The 14,656-nt window shown below is 44.8% G+C and overlaps 1 protein-coding gene across 3 annotated transcripts in view; it reads right to left on the bottom strand.

Moving 5' to 3' along the window:
- The window catches only part of KANK1 (KN motif and ankyrin repeat domains 1), a 133,789-nt gene that overhangs the window by 24,219 nt on the left and 94,914 nt on the right, over window positions 1-14,656 (bottom strand). For 2 of the 3 annotated variants that reach the window (XM_033085719.2, XM_033085720.2), the window contains exons 1-2: window positions 4,108-4,237; window positions 546-3,200 (exon numbers count right to left, since the gene is read on the bottom strand). In XM_033085719.2, coding sequence (XP_032941610.1) covers window positions 546-3,200; window positions 4,108-4,177 — 2,725 coding nt within the window. In that variant the 5' untranslated portion in view covers window positions 4,178-4,237. Of the gene's footprint in view, window positions 1-545; window positions 3,201-4,107; window positions 4,238-14,656 lie in introns of those variants that run through there. The other variant, XM_033085722.2, reaches the window with a different exon arrangement.

Here is a 14,656-nt window from a genome sequence, read left to right as displayed (position 1 = left end):
AAAGCACCCCACAGCTCTCTGTCTGAGCAGCACAAGGAACAAAGGCAATGTGCCCTTGGAAGAAACTACAAAATCCAGGCAAATGTCTGTGTAAACAAGTCAGTTTGATACCAACACTGTAGGTGACTTTCAGCTCTGTCAAATCTGACACTTGCTTTTTAAAAACATGCATGCCAAGTTTAAAATTCCAAACCCATGGGCATTAACCTCAAATACTCCTAAAGTTATAACATTAAGTTGTCACATTGCACAGTGGTTTAACCTTCCAAAATTTTAGACATCCCTAAAATGGTCAGAGACATGGCACCACCATCATCAGGACCTTCAGAGCCTGCTTGACTGGGAGAGATAAAACCACCTCTTCTTTTTCAGCTACCAGCGATGGGTTGCACGGAATACCCAATGGGCACATTCAACAACAGTGCTATGCTCTCTGCTTCCTTGGGGAGGGCTACACAGCGGCTTTCAGACTAATAGAGAGCCCAGTAGGCAACTGACCTGCAGCCCTGGGAAAGAGTGGAACAATGCACCAGATGTGTGCTTACCTGATGGGCTGCTTCTTTCCATGCACTGCTTCTGAAGGTCCAGGCTCCGCAGCTCCTCTGTACTGGCGTATTTCATGACAGAGTTGATGGAAGTGAGGGTGCTGATGAGTTGCGAATTGAGAGATCCAATCTGGGAGTGGGGCTCCCCAAAGGCTTCTGCCAATTCACTGTAATTTTCAGCAAGCAGCATCTGCTGTTCCTGCAGCAGCTTCTGCACACGTTCAATGTAGTGATCCAAGCCCGTCCTCAGCTCAGATGGAGGCAGAGGGCTCTCCAGCTGACCACTGACTGGGGTGCACACAGACTCTCCCCCAACACCTATGCTCCTGGTGCCAGCTGGGACAACTGGCAATGGAGGGGGTCCACAGGCAATGCTCCTCATTTTCAGACCAACCAGGTAGTTCTCATGAACACTGATCTGTCCAATGCCACAGTCTTTGGTTTTTATTGCAGAAGGCTTTTCAAAGCCAGGGTGGCTAGAGAGTAGGGTGCCCACTCCAACCGAACGCATCTTAGCAGAGGCGTGTATGTCCTTCACCCGGCCATCCCCTACTGCCACACTCCGCAGCTCCACACTGTCCGTGCTGGTCTGCTTATCACAGCTGCTCACACTGGTGTTAGTCCCACAGTCTGCCAGGCAGGCCACCTCCGTGCTGGTGCACTGGCTCACCATCTCCAAAGCTGTGCTGGTTTGCTGGCTAGCTGTGGAAGGCACGGCCATCACCATTGCCTCTGCCCTGGGTACGGCCTCTGTGGTTGTTTCACGGGACACATGTTCCTTGGGCACACAAACCACCACATCCACCGAGCAGTCCCCGCAGCCCACAGACCTCACAGCTCCAACCTGTGCCTCTGCCACCTGGCAAGCGCTTGGCACCTCCGACAGCTCCTCTGTGTTGACGCCTGTCTCACAGATGCTTGTCTCAGTGCCCACTGACTTATCACGCAGCTCCATGGACCTCCCTGTGCCCTGATCTTGCACCTCTGCCCTTTCCCTCACCAGCCACCGGCTCATCAGGAGCTCGGGGCCCGCAGCAGTGCTCCGCGTGGCAGGTCTGCAGGATGTGCCGATGCTGCTTGTCTGCAGATGGTTTCCCACTGACGAATCAGCAACGTCCACATGGTCTCCCACCATTTGGTCTCTCGTTTGTACGACAGCCTCCACCATCCTACTGACAACATGGGGCTGAGCCATCATGGCTTTATCCACCTTTTTCCTAGACCCAGCTGCCTGTAACTCCTGTTTTAATTTGGTCATTTCCCTGTCATAGGTGGTTTCCTTTAACTGAACCTCTAGCCTGTAAATCTTCTCCTTAAGGGCTTCAATGGTCTGCTGCTGAAGCTCTATCTCCTTCTCAGCCTCCGTAGACAATCCAAGCATGGCCTCAGTCACCCCAACTCCACACTCCCTCACTTCTTTCTCTGTTCCTACAGCTACTTCTTTGTGGTGTCTCGCAGATCTGTTGTATATAATGACATCGTTCATGTTCTCATCAGCACCCACAGCAACAGATCGGGCTTCTTTTGTCAGGCTTTCTCTGTTCACCTGAAGGTTTGCTGGACTTTCATAATTACTATCTTGTATTTTTTTCTCCAAGGCTTGCATCTCAGCAGTCAGCTGCCTGAATTCCTCTATCCTCTGAGAGCTCTGCTCCACACTCTCCATCTCTTCCTCACAGTCTATATACAGTTCTCCACCTCTTCTCACCTGAGACATGTGTTCCCACTGCTCTGCATTTCCTGCACTATAGGATCGCTTTCTGAAACTGTATGTGTCATTTTGAGTGGCTTTCCTGTGGTTTTTGAGTTCAGCCATCATGTGCCTCTTCTCCTCCTGCAACACTGAAATTTTGACCTGCAGCACAGGAATAGTCTTGACTTGCTCCTCAAGCTCCTTGAGACGCTTGAGAGCAACTGCCATTTGCTCCCTGATGTGCTGCAGATGCACTGGGCTCACGTTGGTGACCGGTGTGGATATTCCCGAGCTCATGGGGCTGTGACGAATGGAACTGCCCAGTGAGGAGCTGAAACAGGCACCATAGTCGCCGTTCCCCTGATACCCATTCTGCAGGTGCTGAGACACATGGCTGTACCCACTGGATCCCACAAAAGCGGGAAGGGAACTTGTGGAGCCCATGCCTCCAAAGCTGGAGAGTCGAGGCCTGCGGACATCTCCAGGTGTGACCTGCATCATCCTCTCCTGCTCCAGTCGCCTCCGTGTTTCCATGAGGGTTTTTGTTACAAGGAGGTTGTGCCGAGGAGGCTGGGGGGAGGGAGGAGGAAGCTGTTTAATCTCTGGAACAGTTAAGTAGGTAGGAGATACTTCAAAGGAAACTGACGGTTTAGCAGGGACGGACAAGGTTACTTGACTCCTTGTTGCCAAAGACTGTTTGTTCTCATCACTGTTCGATGAAGAGAGAGACTCTGTGGAGGTCCAGCCACTGCACTGGCCACCAGAGTTCTTGGTACCCACTGAGGTCGGCACAGCTTTCCTCCTCTTTCGTATATTTAGTTTCTTAATGGTATTCCCCTTTTGTATATCATCCACGTACTTCAGAAAATCCAAGTCTAGCTGGTATCCATAAGGTGTTTCCACAAAATAGGGATCTTTCCGTTCTTTTTCATCTTCTCCATTTATAGTAACTTCCTCTTTATCTAGAAAAGAAGAAACAAAATCAGCATTCAGTAAACTACATACTCACACACAAGCGTAGAAAGACGGTGTTCGCTGCATGCCGGAGGCAGAAACTGCTGCTGCAGCTCAGCAAACAGAACAACTTTCCGCTGACTGACCCTTAACACTAAATCCTGATTAACTTTTTAAAAGTTAATCAGTGGGTGTTCAAACGCTGAGAAGTGCATACCCACGTAAATGTGAACACATGCAGACACACAGATAGCGCCTGTTAATGAAGGTGCACGGCCAGTAGCTCAAAGCTCTCCTTGCTCATATCCTTCCCATGCCTCACCAAGCTTTAACACATACTATGTTATCATGGAAAGACCTCAGGATTAAAATGTACCACACTGGAGACCAACTTCTCTAGAGGGTTCAAGCAGCCGATGGAACTCTGACCCCACTCGTTATACAACTGATGCCATTAGACTTTACACAGCTCTGCAGCGCTGCTTCATGGCTCCGGGAAGCGCTGCTGCCAACAATTCGCACCTCAGCTCGTATTACTTCCACCAGCACCTCTGCCTCTTTCATTTTAAACTCCGTGAAGCTCCCACCACCACGACAGGCAGCAAGACTCCCTTCCAGCAGGGTCCCGAACCCCCACTGCTCAGGGACAAGCGTCATGCAAGAGGCGCACCCACCTGCCCTCCAGACACACGACTAACCTGTTCCTGAAGCTACATTAATAAAAAAGTTCAATACATCCGCTGGTTTTCTCAGGCTGCGTATTTATATGCAGCACTGCCATACAACCTGCTCCTCCTGGCCTCACACTTGGCAGGAGGAAAAACACAAATAAAGAAAAAAACCAAAAATAAAACGGAAAAACAACTATTGCAAGTTACGCGCTGGAAGAATAATAAAAGCCGGCTTTCCGGTTACCTGACTTAGCCACATGTCTCTGCCCCCACAGTGCAAATTTTCCAGCCACGTATGGCTGTCCCAGCCTCATGTGTCACCCGGCGGAGCCCTCCCTCCGCTGCCCGGCCCCATAAGGAAGCGCCGCGCTGCCCGCGCTCCGCCCGCGGCTCCGCGCTGCCCTGCGCCGGCTCCGCGCTGCCCTGCGCGGCCGCGGGCACAGCTCCGAGCCGCTCTGCTCACTGCAGCGCTGCCAGCGAGGAGGCGGGGGGCAGAGAGGAGGCGAAAAAAAGCAGCTCTCGATTTACTGCAACTACAGGAAGTGACTTAATGTTGTACTGAAAAGGTTTTCGGCGGAGGGAGGTGTGTGCATGTGGAGGAGGGGAAGCTCCTGTTTTTCCAGTCTCCTTGGCATACTTAAGGAAAGCTTTGCCTGTAAACAGTGTAACTGCTTTCATGGCGATCCGTCTTGCTTTTGGCTACCGCAGGACATCCCGAGCTATAGCTGGGAGGAGGACGCTGCTCAGAGCCTGCCGTCCCCGGTTCGGGAAAAGCAGAGGATGGAGGCACAGACACAGGCACGCACATGTCAGAGCCACGGCAGCGGGGCCCACCGGGTCACCTTAGTACCTCGGTTCTGCAGTGTAGACAGACACAAACAACCCCCCAGACCACATGTTTCTGCTGGAAGACCGGAGTGTCAGTATGGTGTGATACTTATTTACAGATACACCCAAAATAGCCGTCTAAATACCACTGGAAGCAAAAATACACGCATACAAAAACACTTCAGACACATGAGGACACACAGCTCAGTTCTGTCCAGTAGGACTGCCTCAATGTCAGGCAGGGCAAAAATCTCCAGAATACCACTGCCACGGAGAGTATGAGAGCATATTCTCTAAATTACCTCTCTTCCTCCCTGAAGTCAGTACTCTGTTCCCACATTCTCATGCTGGCTCCGTTCCCTGCAGACAAGCAACTCTCCTTTCCACACCCCACAGCTCCACACCCTCAGTTGGTCCTGCCTGTGCCCAAGGTTTGTGCCCACTTTCTCCTTGTGCCTCATTCCCTGTACCCTCTGGATTCTTTTTGCCACCTTCTCATACTTTGGATTTCTCAACCATTTTCTCTACTTAGATCCATTTGCTTGCACCACCAAAATCTGGTTATACTCTCACACCTTTCAGGTTTGCTTCTAGTCACTTCACCCAGCCCATGAAAATCCAAGCTCCATCAGTTTTACCTGTTGTCCCATTTCCCCCAGTTCCTTTACTTCGCTTGTTCTTGATCCTTGTCTTCCTAGATAGCAGCATGTCTGATTTTCCCATCACTACACCAGTGAAGTCAAACAGTCTAAACTGTCCTCGGGCACAATGCATAGGTGTTGGATGGGGGAGGGATAAACAGACCCTTCCTCTGTGAAGGGCCTAGGATTTAAGAATTAATGCATTCTTGGAAAAACATCCATAAAACCTCTAAAAGACAAAATCTCATGTTCAGTCATGGGAGTCAAACTGGGACCTCTTATGTATTTTGTTCTTTATGGAATTATGATTACTCAACAGAAACTCATCAAAAATAAATAGCAATAAAGAAACAACTACACACACTGATACTAAATCCCTCATTAAACTTCTCCACAACACGAGCAGACAGCTCAGTTTCTTCACAGTCTGGTCCTCAGCTTAAGCTGGCAGCACTGCCAGGATGCAGTTTGTATTTGGGAAAAGCACAAGACCGTGTGTGGAGCTGAATGCCTACTGCTTCTCCTTAAAACAACACAGTGAGCATTCCACCAATGTGACCCCAGTATTGTCAGTTGATCCCTGGAGACACTTCTTGATTCCTTAAGACAAGAGAGGATGAGGCCTGCAATCCACGACCACAACACAACACTGATGCAGTGTGCAGGAGCTGTGCCAAGCCTTTGTGCATTCTGTTGTCTCATAGAAAGGGCCAAAATGGGTGTGCCTGTTAAACGTGAAACAAAGCAAAACGGATGGCTGTTTCGAAGTAATAAAAATGGTTTTGTTGGTTCCAGAAGGGAAAAAAAATCTAATAAAAATGAAATTAATAAAAACCTGGTAAGGGTGCAGCCCTTTTCAGCTCTTAGGTCGTGGATGAACCATGGATACATTTGCTTCCAAACTGTGGTGGGTGAGTACCAAATGCTACTTCAGCAGGTACCCCAGATTAACCTCAGAGGAAGCAGTGTCCCTTCGTGCCCAAAGACCTCAAGTGAGCCAAAGATTCCTATGCCCACACATACAGAAGTATTGCAGCAAATACCACACTGTACAAACACTCTTGTTAGGGCCCTTGTCTCATCCTTGGCCAGTTGATCATGGACACTGCTAAAGTTAGAACTATTCCCTAGCCTCTGTAGTGTATCAGGCGAATATTAATCACATATGCAGATGCACAAACACATACACTTTTGTCTGTACAAATGCTGTAGACACTCTTCATAGAAGAGGAAGGTTGGAAAAGACTTTTAAAATCATCAAGTCCACATGCAATGAGACACAAACACATCATGTTTTAAAGCCAGTACCAGTGAAGCAGATCACTCTGTGAAGCATAGAGACCTCATTGTGGTACTGTCATTATTAATGCATTTCTCCAGAAGTACACAGAGACTTCATTTCCCTCCCCCTGCTACAGGATAACCATGGGCAGGACACAAGTAGCATTTAAAAATGCACTCCTCAATTCTCACTTTCTGTACTGCTGGGACTGGCTCTGTCCAAACATTCCAGTCTTGCCAACTTCTATTAAATTATATCCTATCCAATGCACTACACAAGAGCATCAGTATATTAAAATATTGAGTCAGCTTTACCTGAGTCCACACCAATCATGGTAGCTTTCAGACCAGGAGAACTGGAAAAATAATAGAATATTTAGTTTCTGTGCTACAAGACTCCTCAGGAAGACAAAAGCAAGGGAAACGTGGGCACACACTGAGTTTTGGTTCTGCAAGCTAGAAAACCTTTATTGTACAGCTGCCTTGGAGGGTCCAAGAAGAGCAAAGAGAAACAACTTAAGATGTATTTCCAGCACTGAAAGTCTTAGATGCCTTGAAAAATACAGATATCACATGCTAAGCGTGCTCTCCCCATCTGGTTATAATATCTGCTGTAATGCATTTTTGTCATGAATCTGACTGGTCTTAAAGTAGTATTTTTCACTGAAATACTGCTATGAATAACAGTCTCCTTCCAGAGCTATGGCGTAATTCACACAGAATGTGGCAAAGAAAAAATACAGAGGTAATAGTTGGCATAAATGGAGTCAAATCAATATTTTCATATGCTCAACTTCATTTTTAAAGCTTATTTGGGGTAGGAAAAGGAATTTAGAAATAAGAAAACAGTTATCTGATCAAAAGACTTTTTGATTCCTTACTACAACAGAGAATAAATAAGTGAATTTTCCCCTTCTTCCCCACACCTCCAAAATACTACCTTTGTTCTTCTTCACTTTGCCATATATAAATATCAGCCTCACCTTCTGAAAAGATGCAAAACTCATTAGGCCAACCACTTTTGTTTTTTTAAAAAAGCAAAACTGAATATTTGGCCTTTTTTCTTTAATTATCCTATTCACGTATTTGAGTATAAGTTAAACCAAACAACCACAATAAAACCTCTTGGAAAATAGACCTTAACCTTCCACACTCATTTTATCTGTTTTCTCTTGGCTAGCAATATACAGAAGATGCCATGAAACACTCATTTTATCTGTTTTCTCTTGGCTAGCAATATACAGACGATGCCATGAAACTACTTGCTCCCCAGCAATTCAATCTAGGTCTCTATTGTTTTCAAAAGTGCTGGTGGGGAAAAGTCCAAAAACTAAACAGATTACCTAAAAGATTTTTATTTTTTTTTAATTGCAAGAACCTAGTGAGAAAAACTTAGAGAAACAGCAAGTAATTTCTGTACTTTTCCAGACACAACAGGAGCATCAAGTGTTGTATTTTTCTCTTTGCAGTTAAATCACTAAGTGGCAGTGTGTGAGAACAGGTGTGGAGTACACACTGCCCCAGCTGGCTGCTCATCTTGTGCAAGGACGAGAGGCACCACAGCACAGAAATCAAGCAACCAAGCTGCTCAGGATCATACCCTGGTGCTGGGTGCTGGCCTCAGGCACCCTTGCTGCAGCACCACGCTATGGTGGCCCAGCTCTGCTTGTACAAGAACACTGCACCACTGCCCAGAACGCTACACTGTACTGTGTAGCTGGTAACACCTGATTGCCTGACAACACCTTCATCTCTTTTTCTGCCATGCAAAACCAACCAATAAATTCTGCCTTGTGAGGAAGGTAATTTGTTTTGCTCATACTCAGCTACAGTTGTGCTCCAATAAAGTGTGATTTAACGCCTGATGCACCTGATACTGTTTGGTATGGGGTACTGCAGTCCAAACCGGAATTCCCTAGCCAGAGGGGAGTAACAGACCCTGCTACCAAGCCCACACTTGCAGGGATGGAGGATTCTCCTGTTACAGAGGAGCATTTACTGCACATTTTACCAAACAAATAAATCTCCAGTGTAAAATGTTTGCTGCAAATTTAATCTGAAAGAAAAATGAGGAGTAGAAAACTGGGAAAACATTTATATACGGTTTTTAGATTGCTCTTCAAAATTTATGTGTCAATACCCCAGCTGGAGAACTGACTTTTAAATCTGACATCTAAATAGTGCGTAGGGTGGGGTTCATAATCAGAAAATGGGGGATAGCAACTTCTCTGATAATAACAGAGAAGGGATGGAGCTACACCACTTTATACTAAAGAGGATTTTATTTCACGATGTAGATGCTCCAGCTCAGATATTTGCAATGGTTAAGCTGCAGAGATGTGAATTAAGGACAGTACCTTAACTCAATGAACATGAGCAGCATCAGTTGAAGAGAGATGGTCCAGATGGCTGCTGTGTTTTGCTTGTGCTGGGAACACAAACACCAGGGCACGGGGCTAAGATGGCCCATTTACCATGCAACATTTGTAAAAGAAAGAATTTAAAGAATTGATCTGCTCTTTTAATACTATGCTGTTTCTAGAAATAGGATGATTACAGCAATAGGAGAAAAAACTATCACAGCCACAATGCAAATATCATTAAAAGCATCACTGCATGCCCTCATGAAAAGTGCCTCTCCAGCTTTCTTGTAGGTGCTAAGAATGTTGCTGGAAGGTCTCCCTGGAGGCTTCACTTCTCCAGGCTGAACAACTCATACTCTCTCAGCCTGGTTTCATAGAAGAGATGGTCCAGCCCTCTGAACATCTAATTGTCCTTCCTCTGAACTCACTCCAGCAGGTCCACATCCCTCTTATGCTGGGGGATCCAGACTTGGACACAGTATTCCAGGCAGGGTCTCACAAGAGTGGAGAAAAGGCAGAGAATCACCTCCCTTGACCTGTTGGTCACATTTCTGTGGATGCAGCCCAAGATGCAGTTGACTTTCTGGGCTGCAAATACACATGGCTGGGTTACTTACAGCTTCTTGCCAAACAACATCCCCAACTCCTTCTTCCCCAGGTTGCTCTCAGTCCATTCTCTGCTCAGCCTGTATTTGTGCTCAGGATTGCCCCAGCCCTGAACCTTGCACTAGGCCTTGTTGTTCTTGAGGACGCAGGCCCACCTCTCAAGCCTGTCAGTCCCTCTGGGTGGCATCCCTCACCTCTGGAGTGCTGACCACACCCCATGGCTTGGTATCCCTGGCAAATGTGCTGAGAGTGCTACCACTGATTACATCACCAATAAAGACATTAAACAGTGCCAGAATCAAGAAGTGTCTCCATTTGGACTTTGAGCTGTTGAGGCCAACTCTTTGGGTGCAAACACCCAGCCTATTCTTTATATATCTAAAATCCATTCTCTTGGTTTAGAGACAAGGATGCCATGTGAGACAGTGTCAAATACTTTGCACAAGTCCAGGTACATGATACTGGCTGATCTTCCCCCATCCCACCATCCACTGTAACGCCAGCACAGAAGGCCCCCATATTTGTAGGGCAGGTGTGTCCTTAGTGAAGCCATGTTGGCTGTCAGCAACTACCTCCTTATTTTTCACATATATCATTTTCAGGAGGATCTCCTCCATGACCTTATTTTGCACTGAAGTGAGTCTGACTAGCCAGCTCTCACTTTGATGCTGATAATCAGATGGATGCACTAGTCTGGATGTCCCACTGTCACCTCCTCCCAGGGGTCAATGCCTCAACCACAAAATTACTGCTTAACCTTGTAGAGGTTCTTCTCTTTGCTACGTGTTTGCCAGCTATAACAGAGCATTCTGGTATCCCATAGCAAGTGCTCAGAATACTTACCAGGCAGCTAATCAAAGGAGCATATATGTAGTGAATAGCCCTTTTGGTGTTAGAACAGGGTCTTTCAAGGTCACATTTCAAATTTTTACACCATTAAGTGTTTTCTTTCACATGGTACAAAAAGACTTATCTACAGAATTTATATCTGAAGACCACATACCCACAACTAAAAGTTATTTCCATGAGCTGAAAGCAAAAACCACCTTCAAAAACACACCTCTTAACCCTCTCTAGACTCTTTAATGTCTAAAACTTTTACTTCTAGAACCTGTGAACTGAAAACTTGCAGCTCAAACAGAAGTTCATTTAAACTAGAAAATATATACTATAAGAAAGCTCTGCTAGTTAACTTACCCTGAATAAAGAGATAATCTTCTTTATGAAAAATATGTTCCTGGGGAAGTAAAAAGCACAACCATCTTGCATCTTATGAGTGACTGCAAAATGCCCCCCATTCAAAATTCACAAAATCTGCTTTATATTCTTGACAACTCCCTTATTTGAGGCTGGTAATAAATCTCCTTTTCAACATACTTGGAATAACTCAGTATCTGGCAGTTTTGTGCTGGGGCATCTTGTGTGTGCACCACTTCAAGGCCATTAACCACAAAAACTAAGAGGCTAGGCTGTTTTGCCTCCATCCCAGTTTCTGACTCAGAGGTCCCAAGGGCAGTCCAACTACGAGTGGTAGGAAGCAGGGCATGGGTGGAAAGAGATACAGTCATTAGCTTAGTCTGCTGAGTGCCCCACCAGCAGCAAGGAAGAGCAGAGCAGAAGCCATGGTGGTTACCAACAGCACTGCCACCTCTGGACAGAAACAGATGAAACACTGGTTACTTCGGCAAACTGCTGTCACAAGTCACCTGTGGGGTGTCTGTGTGGCTTTAGCATGACTAGCAAGTCCAATGTCAGAAAGCCAGAAACAGCCTTAGCAGCATTTCACTGATGTGCTTCCCAAATCATTCTCCACCAGTGCTCCATTAATGCCCATGTCAAGCAATGTAACTGAGAAAGAAACAGCTTGTCTTACACTGAAAGCAAATGCTGAACACAAGGTTGACTCCCAGTGTTGGAGAAACACTTTGCTGTCCTCTGTGACACAAGAGAAACCCCAGCTCCCCTACCTCCCTTGCCAGCCCTTGAAAACATGGCACACCTCTTCCAACAGTATTTCATCCCCTGCTGCTTTACACTGCTTCATGATCACAATAAAAGTGACAAAGTCCAGGGCTTGAATCCACATAGTAGGATAGGCTTCACAAAACTCAAGTAGAAGGCTGGTAAAGCAAAAGAGGAGCAAACCCCCAAATTCTTCTCTTCCTTCCTTACTTATCCAAATCACCTCCCCAGAGAAGTCATGGATGCAAGCTGGGTGTTTGCCTGAAAATGTCTTTTGACACAAAGGTGCATCAGTATTCCATGCTGAAGCACAAGCAAAGAAGGCTGCATTAGCTTTCTATCCAAAAACAAATGAATCACATAACCAAAATATTTAGATTTATAATATCATTACCCTTCTGTGCTTATAAATCTCTGAAGAGGTGAGAAGTAGACAACAGATACATAGAACTATTGTAACAGGAATAACCATCAGGAAAAGAACCTGGACTCCTGGGATATAAACCTGCTGTGGAGTATTAAAACTGATTTACAGTTTCAGTTTTGTCTTACAGCTGTGCACAGAGTGGAAAAAATGGGAAAATTGTCTTCTGCAAGAATGGTTCAACAAATATTTGTTTTTATGAGTCCTGGAAGGACATTATTTTGTCACATGCTTGCCTCCATAAGAAATATGGTTTATGCTGCATAATCAGCATGATATTTCAAACACTGGGAATTGTTCCCTCCTCTCCTTCTTTATATTAACCTAGTACTGATTCCTTCTATGAGATGTGTATTGCTTTCCAAACTTCGAAAACCTAAGCAATTTGCATTTGCCAAAAAAATGGAAAGCTTTTTCTCTGCATTTAAAATAGTTCCAACAAACTGATTTTCTCAAAGAAGTTAAAAAAACAATCACCAGATTAAATATGGAAAAGGTCACTATTAGAATTAATTCTCCATGTTCATTCCAAATAACTAGAACCAGTGGCTTATAATTTAAAGTCTATGAAAAATATTCAAGATTAGCAACTTTGAGGACAGTCTTTCTGCTTTTGAAGTGATGCTTTGCAGCAAATAAGTGCACAGCCCCGCTCCCTTCACTAGAGCTTTCACAACACCAATCTTCCATGAGAAAACCTGGGCTTGTTGAAGGAAACAAACTGCTCTGTATGTAAGGACAAAAACAGACTACCAGAGGTGCCTGAAAGCCCGAGTGCAAACTCCCTTCAAATGGCAGCACTTGTGAGACAACCCGACTAACCCAGCACCGTTAAAAACATGAACAAACCCCTCTGCCCATCCCAACTTAATATCCTGTAAGAACATCAAGGGCTGGTTTTAGCAGAGCCAGCCCCTCACCCAAGCCCATTCGAGGGTCTCACTCACCAATCCACGAGAAGCAAACCGTTGGATGTTACCGTGTTCAGTTTTTCAGCAAATTAAGTCTGAAGCACACTTTCCTTTGCCTTAAAGGGACTGCATAGTCCTGACACATCAGCAGGCAGGGAGCCCAGTGGTTGCTACAGAGCATTTATTTATACTCATTTGGAATTTCCTGAGACAGTCCCAGCCCGGCAGCCAGCCCAGCCCAGTGCCAGCGGTTTCCTTCATAGCACTTCACATGCTGTGCAATGCCACTGGTTCCCTAAGGGTTAAAATACACAAAATGGGCAGCAGAACAAAAGGAACTGTACCAAGAGACACGCTAAAATGATGTTGGGTTTCTGGTTTGTTTTTCTTTTTTTTTCTTTTTTTTTTTTTGTTTTGGCTTCTTTTTGTGGGTTTTTTGGTGGTTTTTAAAAAAATTTTTGGTTGTTGTTTGTTTTGGGGTATTTGTTGTTTTTGTTTGTTTGGGGTTTTGTTTGTTTTTGCTTTTATTTTTGTTTTTTTGGCGGGGGGTTATTTCTAAAGAAGACAGATGTAACTCCCAAAAGGGAATTAAATGTTCAGGTCACTTCTCTTCTAGCCTGTGTTCTCCCTTCCTCCCCAAGCCCTACACCCCCACCCACCTCTCTTAGTTCTTACTCCCACATGTGGACTGAGAGCACAGAAAGGTTCATTGATATAATCTGGGCAGAACAATTACCCCTGTTGTAACCACCACTGCTTGCAATTTTGTCTGTGTTATATTCAGTCTTGTTTTATTTATGCTTCCTAACCTAAATCCAGGTTATAATTTCAGGGATAAAAATAAAAACTTTTAGTATATGTTTTCTTTTTTTTTCTGAAGCACAGCCAAAATATACAAGATATCCTTAATGCTAGTAAAAGCACTTTGAAAACAATGCACAATTTTTCCATATTCAATTTTCTTGTTTCCACGTAACACCAAGTATTAACTCAAGGATAACTGGGATTCTAGATGCAAGAAGATTCACTTCTCAGCATCATAAAAAGAGCCTCACAGCCCTCAGCTCAGTCTCTCTTCAGCTCTGTTTACAACAGTCACTGTTAAAAGGTGACAGACTCATTTAACAAGGGCAAAGGACTTAAGACTTCACAGTACTAAAGGAAAATAACTTAATTTTCATATTTTCCATGCAGATTCTCAAGAACAGTTAAAAAAGGTGGGGGGAACATGAATTCTCAAAACAATTTTCATTGCACATTGGAAGAGCTATGCTTCAAACAGAAGTAGGATCTTGTGCTGAATTGGCAGGAGCGAGGTCCAAGTCTTCCACAATGCCTTCAGCTAAAAATGCACAGACTTCCAATAAAAGTGTTTCCTGAATGTCTTGATAGTTTCAGTGGCATTTAATATGAACCAAAGTAATATACAATACTTCCAGGCATCAGCTTTTGGACTCTAAAGTAGGTTCTGTCCTCTAGGTAATTTTAATTATTTCCTTAAATTACAAGTCACTGATGTATCTAGTATAAACCATGAGCTCACAAAAAAAAGTCTGAAGAACCCAACTTGTTTCATCTATGGACCACAAAGGTATTGAATTTTAAATGAATTTGGTTTGGTCTGTGCTCTAACCACTCCACGGATGAAGAAAAGCAGCTCTCCATAAAATGTTATTTGGGAACAGTACCTAACCACTGTTTGTATTCTCTGCTAGAAGACAGAAAAACTCTAGGGCAGCTGACATTCAACCCATGTTTCCAGTTCAGGAAAAAAGCA

Source organism: Catharus ustulatus, chromosome Z, assembly GCF_009819885.2.
Source record: "Catharus ustulatus isolate bCatUst1 chromosome Z, bCatUst1.pri.v2, whole genome shotgun sequence".
Classification (NCBI taxonomy): domain Eukaryota; kingdom Metazoa; phylum Chordata; class Aves; order Passeriformes; family Turdidae; genus Catharus; species Catharus ustulatus.
Note: the sequence above shows the minus strand (reverse complement) of the source record. Positions and strands in the feature narration are given on the sequence as shown.